The 15,584-nt window shown below is 44.9% G+C and overlaps 1 protein-coding gene across 1 annotated transcript in view; it reads right to left on the bottom strand.

Moving 5' to 3' along the window:
- Nucleotides 1-15,584, bottom strand: part of LOC144767616 (putative methyltransferase DDB_G0268948) — a 544,273-nt gene that overhangs the window by 400,063 nt on the left and 128,626 nt on the right. Inside the window, exon 3 of the mRNA XM_078651020.1 lies at nucleotides 15,072-15,232. Coding sequence (XP_078507146.1) covers nucleotides 15,072-15,232 — 161 coding nt within the window. The remainder of the gene's footprint in view (nucleotides 1-15,071; nucleotides 15,233-15,584) is intronic.

Genomic DNA, 15,584 nt, shown 5'->3' with positions numbered 1-15,584 from the left:
GAAGCTAAACCCCCGATAAAACCGAGCTGATTTTCACTGGTGGCCAGCGAATCCTTGGAATTCCAACTTCTGGACGAACTCCCTGGGCTGCCCTCCATCTCCTGTCAGCTCGATCAAGAGCTTGGGAATTGTGATTAGTAATGACCTTACGATGAAGGCACAGATAAGTACTGTGGTCACGCTTGTTTTTTTCATCTTCGGCGAATCCGCAAAATAAGCAGATACTTAAACACCGAGGCCAGGATTCTAGTTATACTGGCTCTGGTTATGTGGGGTATTGATTATGCTAACTCTTTATATACTGGCATTCCAGCTTACCAATTACGGCCAACCAAAATCTTGTCATGTAAAACCTCTGTTGAAAAAGCTACATTGGCTTCCAGTCACCTAACGCTACGTTTTTAAACTCGGCTGCACAATTAATAAAGCCCTCTCTGCCCGCGGTCCGGCTTTCATCTTGTGTAAAGTACGGCGCTATGTTCCGTTCAGTGAATTACGGTCAGCAAATCTGAATCTGCTGACTCCTGAATTGCGACTGTCTACTTCTTATACCCAGTTCAGAAAGTCTCTTAAAACTTGGTTATTTGTTCAGGCCTATATTTGAAAGTTTATGTATTGTCAAGGTAACTGATTGACTCTGCTTAGCGCCAAGAAACCGCTGGTGAACGTGCGCTTTATAAATTATTTTAACATAACATTTACCAGTTGCATCATCTGGAGCAAGAACTCCTGTTCTGTAAAGACTTGAAGACCTTGCTATTGAAGGAATAATGTCATACCTGGGCCACTTTACAGTAGATGTGAAAGTGCTGGGATGCCTGCTGCCAGCCAAACACCATATAAAAACCACAGGATAGAATTCTGGATTTCCCTAGTCTTTGAAAACATACAGGTTTGCTGGGTTTTCCTAGATTCCAGGTGAGCTAGTGCCCCACATCCACAGCCAAGCATATTGCAAAAAAGGGGTCGGTTTTCAGTGGAAAAATGTGATGTGCCCAGGCTGAGTTATGGGCTGTTTCCTGTCCAGAGCACCAGCCTTAACCACACAAGTGAAGTACAATTTTTATTGGGAGTCTTGGAGAAATGTTTGTTGGAAGGAAGTTTCTGGCTCCCTGCCGACTCTAGATCTTCCCATTACAGAAATGTGAGGAAAATGTGTTTTTTTAAAACAAATGTTGAGGTTTGCAAGGGTTTCTGGGTAACTGAGCCTGGTGAGAGCCACAAAAGTCACCCCATAGTGGTTTATCCTGGGTGCCTAGTTTCCTCCATGTTTGCTGGTTACTGGATGAGCTAGGGCCCAAAATTACATTGCAGAAAAAGGGTCAGTTTTCATTGGAAAAATCGGATATGTCCATATTGCATTTTGGGAATGTTCCTGTTTTTGACACCTAACCTCACAAATGAGGCACCATTTTTATGGAGAGACTTGAGGAGATGCTGGAAATGTGTGGCTCCCCTGAGATGCCAGAGCCATCCATCACAGACATGTGAGGAAAGTGTGGGGCATATTACCAAGCAATAGCGATAATTATCGCTATTGCTTGGTTAGAGACCAAAATTTACCGCTGAGCTGCGGCGATTTTTATCGCAGATAAAACTTGGTATTACCAAGGTTTATCGCAAATGCGATAAAAAACGGCCGCAATGCATGAATATCGCTGAAAAGTCAGCGATATTCATGCATTACCGAGCTAATGCTCTTAGTCATGTTATCCACCTCCCATTGGATAACATGGCTAAGAACTGCTCAGGGCAGGTGTTAGCTTTTGGGGATATTCGCGCTTAGCGCGAATATCTCCAAAAGTTGGTAATAGGAGATAGCGATGTTAGCGACTGTTTCCAGTCGCTAACATCTTGGCACGCCCACTTTGCATGTCATTAGTGATAAATATCACTGACATGCAAAGTGGGGCCCAAGATGGTTGCTATCTCCTACTAGCTGTCGCTAACTGGTGTTAGCGACAGCTAGGTAATAGGGAGATAATTTTATCTCCGCTTTCTTGGCTTTTAAAGCCAAAAAAGCGGAGATAAACCCCCTTGATAATATGCCCCTGTGTTTTTTAAACTTTTTAGTTTTGAGGTTTGCAAGGGATTCATGTTAGAAGAACACTGCAACAGCTACGTAGTCAGTCCATCCTGGATTCCCCTAGGTGTCTAGTTTTAAAAAATGCACAGGTTTGCTAGGTCTCTTTTTATGCCGAGTGATGCTAGGGCCCAAAATACACAGCTAGGTACATTACAAATAAAAGGTTTGATTTTAGGTAAAAATGTGAAGTGTCCATGTTGTGTTTTGGGGAGTTTCATGTTGTGTGCACTTTGCCTACCAACACATGTAAGGTATCATTTTTATCAGGAGTCTTGCAGAAATCCTGGGTGGGTGAACGTTTGACACTCCCCTAAAATTCCAGCACTTTCCATCACAGAAATGTGGGGGAAATGTGTTTTTTAGACAAATGTTCATGTTTGCAAGGGATTCTATGTAAAAAAAACTTCAAGAGAGCCACACAAGTTTGTTCCTCCTGGATTTCCATAGGAGTTTATTTTTTTTAAAATCTAATTTTTTTCTAGCTTTCCCTCGATGTGGGCTGAGCTAAAGCCAAAAATCCACAAATAGTCACATTGCAAAAAAATGGTCAGTTTTTAGTGGAAAAATGTGATGTGTCCACGTAACATTTTGGGCTTTTTCCTTTCACGGGCACTAGGCCTACACACACAAAAGAGGAAACATTGTTATCTATATGCTTGGAGAATTGTTGGATGGAAGGAAATGTTTGGCTCCCTGCATATTCCAAAACCGTCCATAAAAGAAATGTGAGGGAAATATGTTTTCTATACACATTTTGAGGTTTGCAAGAGTTCTGAGTAACAGAACCTGGTGAAAGCCACACAGTCCACACCATTATGGTTTCCCCTGGCTGTACTAGGTTTCTCTAGGTGACAGCTGATCTAGGACCCAAAACCCACAGCTAATCACTTAGCTCAAAAGGTCATTTTTAAGTGGCAAAATGTGATGTATCCACATTGTGTTTTGGACCGGGTCCTGTTGAGGGCACTAGGCCTACCCACACAAGTGAGGTACAATTTTTGGGGTGAAATGAAGTTGCTGGGTGCCCGCAGATTCCAGAACTTTCCATCATAGAAATGTGAGGAGAATATGTTTTTAGACAAATAATGATGTTTACAAGGGATTCTGGTGAGAGCCATACAAGTCACCCCATCCCAGATTCTCTTTGGTGCCTGGTTTTCAAAAATATTCGCTAGGGTTTCTTAGGTTCCGGCTGAGTTGGGCACAAAATCCCCACTAGGAACATTGCAAGTAAAGGGTGAGTCTTAAGTTGATAAATGTAATGTGACATCATTGCATTGTGGCCCGTTTCCCGTAACATGCGCTAGGCCTACCCACTCAAGGAAAATACCATTGCTATAAGTACACTTAGGGGAACACAAAAGAGTAGAACAAGTATTATTACCAACTGTTTTTCCCTGCATGTATGCCTTCCAAATGTAAGACATTGTGTAAAAAAGATGTCATTTTGAACAATGTCCTCCAGTTCACATGCTATTATGGGTACCCACAAATTCAGAGATGAGCAAATACCCTCTGCTTCTAAGCTCCATGTATTGTTCCCATTTCGGAAATACATAGGTTACCTTGATACCTCTTTTTCTCTCTTTATATTTCACCAAAAGAATTGCTGTATACCAATACACAATGAAAAACCATTGCAAGGTGCAACTCAGTTATGGGCTCTGCGTACCTCAGGTTCTTGGTGAACCTAGAAGCCCTATATATCCCCACACAAGAAGGGTCCAGCGGACATAAAGGCAGTTATAGGTGAAAATGTAGGTACAAATCGATATTTTTTAAACTTAATTCCTATATTTTTTCAACTGTTACTTTCTGTAGGAAAACCTTAAAAAATCTATGCAAGTGACCCTGTGCGGAATTCTGAATTGTGTCTACTTTTTAGAAATGTATAGCTGTCAAGGATCCACAACTAGTTTCATACCCATTTCTACTATTAACAGGAAGGAAGTTGAAAGCATAAAAAATTGGAAAAATAAGCTATGTCCCAGTTAAATGTCAAAACTGTGTATAAAAATGTGGTTCTCTGACAAAAGTTTGCTTGTTCCTGAAAGCTGGAAAGATGTTGATTTTAGCACTCCAAACCTTTCACCTTGACGAGAAGACCGTCAACATTCAGCTCACCGCCTTACTCAAGACGAACGGATCCCTCGACCCCTCACAGTCCTGTTTCCGAGCCAACCACAGCACCGAGACCGCCCTAATCGCAGCCACCGACGACATCAGATCCCTGCTTGACAACGGGGAAACAGCTGCCCTCATCCTCCTGGACTTCTCTGCAGCATTAGACACAGTCTGCCACCGCACTCTAATACAGCGCCTCAGCAACATCGGAATCCAAGGGAAAGCAGTGGAGTGGATCACCTCGTTCCTCGCCGGAAGAACCCTGAGAGTCAGCCTCCCCCCGTTCCGATCCACAGCCACTGAAGTCATCTGCGGCGTTCCTCAAGGATCCTCACTCAGCCCCACCCTCTTCAACGTCTACATGAGCCCCCTCGCAACCATCGCACATCAACACAACCTTAACATCGTCTCATACGCTGACGGCACCCAGCTGATCCTCTCCCTCACCAACGACCCGGCCAACGCCAGAGCCAGCCTACACGAGGGAATGAAGGACGTCGCCGAATGGATGAAGAACAGCCGCCTGAAGCTGAACTCAGACAAGACGGAAGTCCTCATCCTGGGATCATCCCCCTCCAACTGGGACAACTCCTGGTGGCCCCCCGCCCTGGGCACCACCCCCAAGCCAACTGACCACGTACGAAACCTGGGCTTCATCCTGGACCCCGCCCTCTCAATGACCAGACAAGTCAATGCCGTATCGTCATCCTGTTTCAACACCCTGCGCATGCTCCGAAAGATCTTCCGTTGGATCCCCACCAAAACCAGGAAGACAGTCACCCAGGCACTCGTCACCAGCCAAATGGACTATGGGAACACCCTCTACGCGGGATCCACTGCCAAACTACAGAAAAGACTTCAACGCATACAGAACGCCTCCGCATGACTCGTCCTGGACATCCCCCGCCACAACCACATCTCCGCCCACCTGAGAGACCTGCACTGGCTCCCCATCAGCAAGAGGATGACGTTCAGACTCCTCACCCACGCACACAAAGCTCTCGACGGACCTGGGACCCAAGTACCTCAACAACCACCTCATTTTCTACACGCCCACCCGCCAGTTGCGATCGGCCAGCCTCGCCCTCGCCACCGTACCACGCATCCGCAGAGCCACCGCCGAAGGAAGATCCTTCTCCTACCTGGCGGCCAAGACATGGAACTCCCTCCCCATCCACCTACGGCTGACCCAGGACCATCTCTCCTTCAGGAAGAAACTCAAGACCTGGCTTTTCGAGTAGTAACGGACCCCTCCCCCCCAGCGCTTTGAGATCCTTCCACGTGAGTAGAGCGCTAAACAAATTGTTCTAATTGATTGATTGATAGGGTAAAAACCCAAAACTTTTTCTGCTTCACTTAGACCCATTTTCCCTAAATTGTATTGTTTGTACCGGACCCACAGTCAAAATCAAGATTAGGATCATCTTTCATCATCAAATTACCATTCATCACCTATCGCCAACTCTAGATAAGAACTGAGAGATCAGGTAGGCCCAGTAGCACCTAGTACTGACAACCGGTTGGTCTCTATTTCTGAGCCAAATTACCATATGTAAGTAGACAGCACCAAAAGGAAGTTGGTTAATTGAATAAAATCTGACAAGATCTGGCAAGGAGTTAAAGACCAAAAATTATTCTATTTTTGAGAACCTCCTGATTGGGAAAACCATCACAGTACCAGCTGAAACAAATGTCAATATGGCATTAAAGGATAACACCTTAATAGCCCACAGTGAAACACATCTAGTTACTAATAAAAAATAACAAAAAACTCTTCTAGCTCATATAAATTGAATAGCTGACTTAGAAAGTGGAGCATTCATCTCCATCAGCTCAAATAATCATACTGGTAATGAGACTCAGCAGGCTACACTTCAAAATAGTGAAGGGAATGATAACAGCAGTTCTAGGTGGTTATCTACCTCTTTGGGAGGCAGATTTAGGGTAGCCCCCCAATTGGGACAAACCTCTGAAATGGGCGTCCGCAGGGGGGGCAAGGTGGGGCGCTTGCCCCCCCTGGATCCAGGCCCGTTTCTAGAGGATGGGCCCACATACCTCGGCCAACTTTCCTGCTGGGGCAACACCTGAAAGGTTGCTACAGCCCGAGTGTGACTCTCAGCAGGTCACAGAGTCAGCTGTTCCCATTGTCATGGGCAGAATGACAGTGGGCCGGCAGAGGAGGCCCAGTATGGCGCATCTCCCCCAAACCCAGGCCTCAGGAGATGACGCTGAGTCCTTGGGGAGCTGCTGATGCCTTCGAGCTGCACAATTAGCAAGTCTTAGGTAGGGGACATGAGCTTTAGTCCCTCCCAGCAGGCCACAACGATCGGATAAAAATCTAAGGGTTGCGGGTGGGGGCGTTTGGGGAGCGGGGATAGTGCCAACATTCTTAGTTTAAAAACTGTGAAGTGACAGACCGGATTGAAATTGAAAGTTTCATTCTTATGAAATTCCATTCGTTTGTACAATGGAGAGAGTGCTGTATACCGCTAAGAGTGAAAAAAATCTGGAAAAAAACACCAAGGACTGAAATAACTAAATTTAAAGAACAATATGACTAAAAATAGAGAGAGAGAAATGAAAATTCGATTTTGACAATGTTGTAGTGAAAAATGTAACTAACCCTCCATGTTGAGACAAAGGGAGACGTAAGAGCAGAGGAGAGATAAAGAGAGAGACAGGGCCAAAAGGAAAAATAAGAGACGGAGTGGGTAGTAGAGACAAACGAAGAGGGGGAGAGGAAAGAGAGAGAAATGATTGATGAGAGAAGATAGGAAAAGAGGCGAGAGGGGAGGGAAATAATGATAGATAAGCACAATGAGAGAGTGGGAGAGGGGGAAATGAGAGAGGGAAACGGCCAATTAAAAGATGATGTGAGAACAGACTAAGTGGAGAGACGGTTAGAGCAAGAGATTGGTAAAGATAGGGTAGGAAACAAAAGTGGAGAAGGGCGATGGCAAGGGGAGTAAAAAGAATAGTGAATGACAACGCAAAGGATGGCTGCAGAAGAGGATTATTAGAAGTTTCCTGGTCAGTAATAATAAGGAAAGGATGAATCAAGGCCTCACACACACTTCTTAGATCTAACTTTCAGCAGCCTACAGTTTGATTTAGAGGTTGGTAATACCTTGAGGAAGTGCCAAATCAGGAGTAGAACCCAAGAAATATGACACTATCACTTAAAGAAAAGGATAGTTTGGTAAAAGAAATGCCACATGTGTAGTCTCCATGGTATCTAATAACTCCTCCAGAAATAGGTGGCTTTTCCTTTACCACTCAACAATACACTTTCTTTTGACCTAATGCCTACTAAAGGTTGAACAAGGTCTTTAAACTTTCCTAACCTTTAGAAGCATGCAGAACTGAAAGCACTCACAGGGACAGGAATCTATTTAATGTCTACAGAGAAGGGTCTTCTGCAAATGACAAGGTTTGATAAAGCCGGTAGTTGGCATAAGACATAACTGAAAAACAGGAGAATTTGCAATACAGGAAAAAGAACTGACGTAATCTCAAAGAAGCAATAGGAACTTTGAGAGTGGGGACTAAGGACATGGGAGGTAGAAATAGAATGTAGTATAGAGTGTATATGGGAGACAAGTGAGAAAGAGGGATAAATTATAGACTATGAGTGAGGAAGGGAAATAGCTCAGGGGCAATTGATATAGGAAAATCAGGGTAACAATGGGAAGAGAGAGAGGAAAAGAGGGATGGATAATGAGAGTGATGGATAATGGGATAGAGTATGATAAAGCAGGGGTTGGTAGAATGAGAGAAAGACAGAGGGAGGGAGACAGACAGAGGGAGACAGAGGGAGGGAGAGAGAGGGAGAGAGAGGGAGGGAAACGTAGGGAGGGAGACAGAGAGAGAGAGAGAGGGATGGAGGGAGACAGACAGAAACAGATTGAGGCAGAGACAGGGACAGGGGCAGACAGGCAGAGACAGACAGAGAGACGGAGAGGGAGACAGAGAGAGGGAAACAGGGACAGACAGGAACAGATAGAGACAGGGACAGACAGACAGATAGAGGCAGAGATAGGGACACACAGATAGAGGCAGGGACTAGGACAGACAGAGAGACGGAGAGGGAGACAGAGAGGGAGACAGTGGGAGAGAGAGATGGAGGGAGACAGAGGGTGACAGAGGGAGGGAGAGGGAGGGAGACAGAGAGAGAGAGAGAGAGAGAGAGAGAGAGAGTGGGAGACAGTGAGAGGGAGACAGAGAGAGGGAGAGGGAGGAAGACAGATGGAGGGAGGTAGAGGGAGAGAGACAGACAGAGGGAGGGAGGGAGAGAGAGGGAGGGAGACAGAGGGAGAGAGGGAGGGAGACAGAGGGAGGGAGACCAACAGACAGGGAGGCAGATAGAGACAGAGGGAGGGAGACCAAAAGACAGGGAGACAGATAGAGACAGAGGGAGGGAGACAGAGGGAGAGGAAGACAGAGAAGGATACCGTGAGAGAGGGAGACAGAGGGAGGGAGACAGAGGGAGGGAGACAGAGGGAGGCAGAGGGAGACAGAGACAGAAGGAGACAGAAGGAGGGAGGGAGACGGAGGGAGGGAGAGGGAGACAAAGAGAGAAGGAGACCGAGAGAGAGTGGGAGACAGAGGGAGACAAAGAGGGAGGGAGACAGAGGGATGGAGGCAGAGGGAGGGAGGCAGAGGGACGGAGACAGAGGGACGGAGACAGAGGGATGGAGACAGAGGGACGGAGACAGATGGAAGGAGACAGAGGTAAAGAGAGGGAGGCAGACAGAGAGAGGGAGACAGAGAGAGAGAGGGAGACGGACAGAGTGAGTGAGACAGAGGGAGACAGCGGGTGAGAGAGAGAGAGAGAGAGAGAGAGAGGGAGAGAGAGAGGGAGACAGAGAGGGAGGGAGACAGAGACAGACAGAGATAGAGACTGATGGAGGCAGGGACAGACAGATAGAGGCAGAGACCAAGACAGAAAAAGAGACAGAGAGGGAGAGAGAGAGAGGGAGGGAGACAGAGGGTGACCAGAGGTAGGGAGAGAGAGGGAGACCGAGAGAGAGAGAGGGAGAGAGAGGGAAACATATGGGAGACAGAGGGAGACACAGTGAGAGGGAGACAGAGAGAAGGAAACAGAGGGAGGGAGAGGGAGACAGAGAGAAGGAAACAGAGGGAGGGAGAGGGAGACAGAGGGAGGGAGACAGAGGGAGAGAAACAGAGGGAGGGAGGCAGAGGGTTGGGAGACAGACAGAGGGTGACAGACAGAGGGAGACAGACAGAGGGAGACAGAGAGAGAGACAGAGAGAGGGAGGGAGGGGGAGGGAGACAGAGGGAGGGAGACAGAGAGAGGGAGACATAGTGAGAGGGAGACAGAGAGAGAGGGAGACAGAGAGAGAGAGACAGAGGGAGGGAGACAGAGGGAGGGAGACAAAGAGAGAAGGAGACAGAGGGAGGGAGACATAGAGAGAGAGAGACAGAGAGAGAGACAGACAGAGGGATACAGAGAGAGGGAGAGAGACAGGCAGAGGGAGACAGACAGAGGTCGCCAGACAGAGGGCGGGAGACAGACAGAGGTAGAGCGACAGAGGGAGACAGATAGAGGGGGGAGGGTGACAGAGGGAGGTAGACAGACAGAGGGAGGGAGACAGGGAGAGAGATGGAGGGAGGCAGAGAGAGAGGGAGGGAGAGAGATAGACAGACAGAGTGAGTGAGACAGAGGGAGACAGAGAGAGGGAGAGGGAGGGAGAGAGAGCGATAGAGAGAGAGAGAGAGCGAGATAGAGAGAGAGAGAGAGAGAGAGAGAGAGAGAGAGAGCAAGAGCGAGAGAGAAAGAAAGATGTGTGTATGCCAGGTCTGGTGGCTCAGTGGATGAAGGCGTCTGCTGCAGGGGCATGTGTTCAACATGGTCATAGTTTTTTTTGTTGCTCTAGCACAACACCCCTCCCCCACTGACCCCGCCCCCACCGGTGCGGCTCTCGGCAACAAACCACACTGTAAATTTGGCCCCCAAGAGAAAGTTTGACAGTACCGATGCTCCAGAACCACATCAACCTGATTTAGAATGTTTTTGTTTTTTCCAGCCATTTTTTTGTTTTTCCTTCTGTTTTATTGTAGTTGCCAGGTCATCTGCTGTGGCGCCTCACAAGATTTTTCTCTCCCCCCTATGGGTTTCTTTATTTATTTAAGCTCTTTGTCTTATTAGATTTAAAAAAAAATGTATTTAACACTTGTGCTCAATCATGTCGGAGGATGGTGAGGAAGTTAAAATGTTGCACCCCCCCGGAAACATTTCTGTGGATGCCCATGACCTCGGATCTGGCAGAAAGACACTGTTGCCCCTTCTGAGCGGGGTGCATGGCTCGTGCCAGGGTTGGCATCTCATTCTTTTTTTTTTGTTTGCTCTTTTGAAATCCCTGCCCTCTAGTGGGCTTTCCACCACCAGGGAGGCAGATTTGAACACCTCTTATCTCCATTGAACACTTTTGGGGTGAAGGCATGGACTTGTCCATGGTGGGCAGATCCCTCCTCTATGTGTTTTTTTTCTTATTTTATAACTATTCACTGGTGTCTATTGGGGTGTCTGTGTCCCCTGAAGGAAGGCAGATTGAGGCAAGCATCCAATCTGCCCCCTGGGGGAACAGAAAGAATGTTGCATCCTTTTTGAGGTGGGGGAATGGCCATGCTCACAGTGGGGAGCCCCAACCCTTAATTGTTTTAATATGACTGTTCCCTGGTGTCTAGTAAGCTTACTGTCCCTCAACCCCCTGGAGTTACGGAATTGGGACAAACCTCTATTCTACACTGGTTTCCTGTTCCCAGCAGCCCAAGCCAAAGAATAGTTAAAAGGAATCCCCACGATGCAAGTGCTAGAGATTCTTTTACAGCCCTATCTACTGTCAGCCAATGGCTGTCTCACACACAGGGGATGTAATGAGGGAATAAGCTATTGGCCGACATTCACACTTAAAGGGTTCACATCTCTAAATGGTTTACTGTAACATGTTAACCCTACAACTTTGACTGAAATGCAAATGAGCGACATATGCCAATGGCATTTGTCAATCAGTTGCCAGTGCTAGGGAGGATGTAAGTGCAAGGAAAGCTGTTTAGCAGTCTCGAATGCCCACAGATGAAAACAGTCAATGATTAGTTCCATTAACATTCACACTAAGGCTGTGGAAACACACACATATAAGGATATGCATAGTCATAATTATGGGAGAATTCTTTAACACCCCACAGAACGTGAACTGTTATTGACATGAGTGACTTGTATGGATATTGTTATCGGATTAATGTCTTATCGCTGGAGTGTGTCTCTTTTGCATCATGTAGAATGGTAATGATAACGATCAAAGGAAAAGTCAACACATGTTTTGCAGTAATATATATGTGTATCAACATCTCTTTAAAAAAGATAACATAGATAAATGATCCAGCAAAATCGAGACCAATTTAAAAAAAAGACTGTGGGCCCGATTCACAGAACTAATTTAAGACAAAATCCTAAACTTACTACTTTTGGTATTCACAGAAGTTAGGATTTTCTCTTAAGTTTGTCTTAAGACAGACTTAAGACAGACTTAAGACAAAATCCTAACTTAAGTATGTCTTAAGTCTGTCTTAAGACAAACTTAAGCAAAATCCTAACTTCTGTGAATACCGAAAGTAGTAAGTTTAGGATTTTGTCTCAAGTTAGTTCTGAGAATCGGGCCCATTATCATTTTGATGGGGGTGACATTCAGAACAAGTTCAACACTAAAGTATGAATAGTGATCTATAATGTCATGCATTTTGAGTAGTTGGGTGAAGCTTCAACATGTATTTTGTTTATATTTCTGAGAAAAATTAGCTAGTCAATGTCAGGCAAGCTCTTTGGTTAGGGAACATATGTGCTACCAATGAAGACTTGTATTAGATAGTGATTGGTCCAGACTAGTACTTCCATCATAATTACCCACATTAGTCAACTGGGTAAAGTTAAGGGAATTCATACCTGTGATATCTTAGTTGCTGACAATATGGTCACGGTGGCAGCAACAGAATGTAGGCTCTGGAATGAAGAGTTCATCATGACAGAGATATGAATGTGAGCATTCAAAGAGGTGAGGGCAGTTGCCTAAGGACGCTGTTGGTGTATTGATGGGATCCTCTTTTCAAGTAATAAACCTGACTTCAATTGAAAAAGGCTCATGTCTTGCTTTGCTCTACCAAGGACTGGATCTAAAAATAACCCTATGTCATTTTCTGGCTATGAACATCTGATGGGTCGGTAGTCAAGATGTTGAGTTCACCCACAGTGAACATTTAGTAGAAAGTGGGTAGAATATGTTGGTTCATATGAAGGTGAATGAAAGAAAGACATTTAAGAATGGTTGGTAGATGAATACATGCAGAAGAGAGAAAGTTAAAATAGTGACCATCATGGGTCGGAAATATTTCAATATGCATGAAATAATATAAATGAACTGACTTGATGTGTACTATGGTTCATGTAGCAGACGATAACTGACTTATTTCTTCAGGACGGGAGACTTAAGTTTTTCTTAGGAAACAAAAGTCACTTTGACTTTTGTCGTGTGAAAAGTTAAAATATTTTAATTACCATCATTCGTATTAACTATATCTTTTTAGTAAATTCAGATTTTTTTAGTGCTGTTATTGCCTCAATGCTTTGACACTGTCCATATGTCCTGCACTCATTGCACATTACTTATCTGCCTTACCACTTGCTGTTCATCAACACCATGTATCCAATTGCTCTGCATCTAGCCCCTGCCACACAAATTGTTCACCTGTGTGCTGCGGAGGATGGGTGCAGGTCTTGACATGTGGCAAGAGGATGCACCCAACTGTGTTGTGTATAGTGTTTTGATGGAAGGCCATGCATCTGGTCAGACTTTCCGTCAAAATGCCTTTTGTCTAATGATTTTGTGTACAACCCTTGCTTATGCAGAAAATACAATGTACCCACATGTCAGAAACTGCACCCAGCTTGTTGTGAACTGATGATGGCACGACCAGGCCAATGCCCAGCATTTTTGCTAGTGTGGAGAACAAAATTTACTATCGGAGGTAAAATGGGAAAAGTTTTATTTTTGACAGTCCCCTCGCTTTTTTCAACAGGATGGATCTTCTGAAACTTAGTTGACAGGATATCCGTCACGATTCTGACAGAGTAAACCATCTGTCAAACTATAATTCAGGGACAAATTCAAAAGGGGCTATTGCTACCAGAAAATAACTTTTAGTGACATTCTGGTGGCGATATGTCCTTCTTCATATTTACAAAGCGCTGTTAAGCAACTATTTGGGCTTAACACTGCCTTGTAATAAGACCCCTTTCCGCATATCAGCATGAAAGGGGCATGCAATGGGTGTTTCTGTGGCCGTTCCACTGCAAACACCCATTGCTTTTGACGCTGTCCCAGATTTACAAGGAGTTGTGCAACAGCAGGCGTTGGAAGGATGAAACAAGGAGAAATAATTATATTTCTCCTTGTTTTTGCTTTTTCAACGTGTACTGTATTCTGCAAAATGCTATTGATTACTTTTTATATGCAGGAAGGTGTTATATGTGTTGCATTCAGCAGCACAGTTGGAAATAACACATCGCCATTAGTAATTGTTTATGTACAGGAAGGTGCACCTTCCGGCACAAAAAACAGCCTTTCCCCGCAACACAGGAACCCATGCCTATGGTGCAAGGGTGCCTGCATTGGCACTAGGTAGCTAAATGTAGTGCCAGCTCTACAGAAACAAACAGCAGGGGCATATTCTTGGGAATATGGCGCATTCCCGCGTTTTGAAAATGGCAGAGCAGCACTGTGTTGCCAAACTTGGGTAAGCTTCGTGGGCCAACTTTTTCTCATGAATATGCTCCCCGGTAGTCCAAAACTATTCAGAAAAATTCCATGCAGATTTTATGATTTGCGTCATCTTCAATATGTTTGCCTAGTATTCATTTGTGAGTTTATAAAACCTGTTTATACAAAAATTGATAAGCAACGTGCAAGCAGTAGTACATTTTTACCGCCGCATTTGCCAACAAGTGCTGTAGCCCGTTAGTATCATCTAATTAATCTCAGTTTGGAATCAAGAGCACTTGAATGTTCACCACAAAGCCCATTGGCAGATTACAAATTAGCTTCTCTTAAACTGAGACTGGTCTTGTGAGACAGGAAGTCTGCTCATACAAACAAAGCATGAAGTAAGACACTTCACCTCTCGCGATACCAGAGCCTAAGTTACTAATTCTAATTTAAAGAGACTCAACGGGAAGGCTAATTATAAGGAAATAATGTTACCTCTCTTCATAATATTTTCGTTATATTCATTCCTTGTCCCCACACCATTTGTGATAATAGCAACCATAATATTACTTCAGTCATGCATTAGCTTGAGTTCTTATAAAAGCGTTAACGAAAGTAGCTCAGCCGACTTGTTTATGTAATCACTCAGAGAAAAGAGAGAGGGGAGCCTAGGGGAAAGCCTCATATCCCTGAAGGTAATTTCGGAATATTTTTTCTATCCCAGATGGTAATTTAGTATGTCTGCATCCGCTGTTAACACACCAAAAAGTCTCACCAGTCTGAAGGAATAATGCCAGCAGCTGCTGATGATGGCAATCCGTGAGAAACATGTTGCCCCCAATTGCTGGAAACAAAGGTCTTCTTTTATGTTACACAAATGATGTAAATGCCCTTTTGTAAAATATGTAGATTTGATCATTTATTAAGATACTATTTTGACTTAGTTTCCCTTCTTCAGAAGACATAGTTGGTGGTGAAGTGATAGAATTATTAACAACACTTAGATAGTTGAGGTACAGCATTGGTGAAAATAGATTTTGCATTTATTAAGGAAACCCCTTAAAGGGTTTATGGTAACTTACAAATAGGACACATTGGGGGGTGAGCTGACACACTTCGCCACTTGGATCTGAGACTCACTGATGTCGACACCAATCACCTTCTGGAAATGAACAGCCAAGACACGTGTGCTCTCTCCGGTGCCACAGCCAACGTCCACTGCCAGCCTGAAGGGTCTGCCTTTCTGGAAAAAAAGCAGATTGGAAGCCAGAATGTCAAAGCTAAATGTACATATTTATATGCCATTTATGTTCGCGGATAGGGCCACTACCCTCTCTTTCAGCCTATGGGAGGTAAGTTCAGACAGTCTTCAAACATATTTCTAATTCCATGCTGTGGATCAATGTGCCAATCCTTACAAGATACTAATGGGGATATATTTACAAAGAAGTGGCTGAGTGAGGTGTCTGCGGTAACCTCGCTCCGTCACTCCAAAAATGCAAGGCTGCGCCATATTTACCAGAATATGGTGCAGCCTTGCGTTTTCCTCTGCACTGGTGTTACACTTAGCTGCCTAGTGCCAACACAGGCACCCT

Source organism: Lissotriton helveticus, chromosome 7, assembly GCF_964261635.1.
Source record: "Lissotriton helveticus chromosome 7, aLisHel1.1, whole genome shotgun sequence".
Taxonomy (NCBI): domain Eukaryota; kingdom Metazoa; phylum Chordata; class Amphibia; order Caudata; family Salamandridae; genus Lissotriton; species Lissotriton helveticus.
The sequence above is the reverse complement of the archived record's forward strand: the minus strand, read 5'-3'. Positions and strand labels throughout refer to the sequence as shown.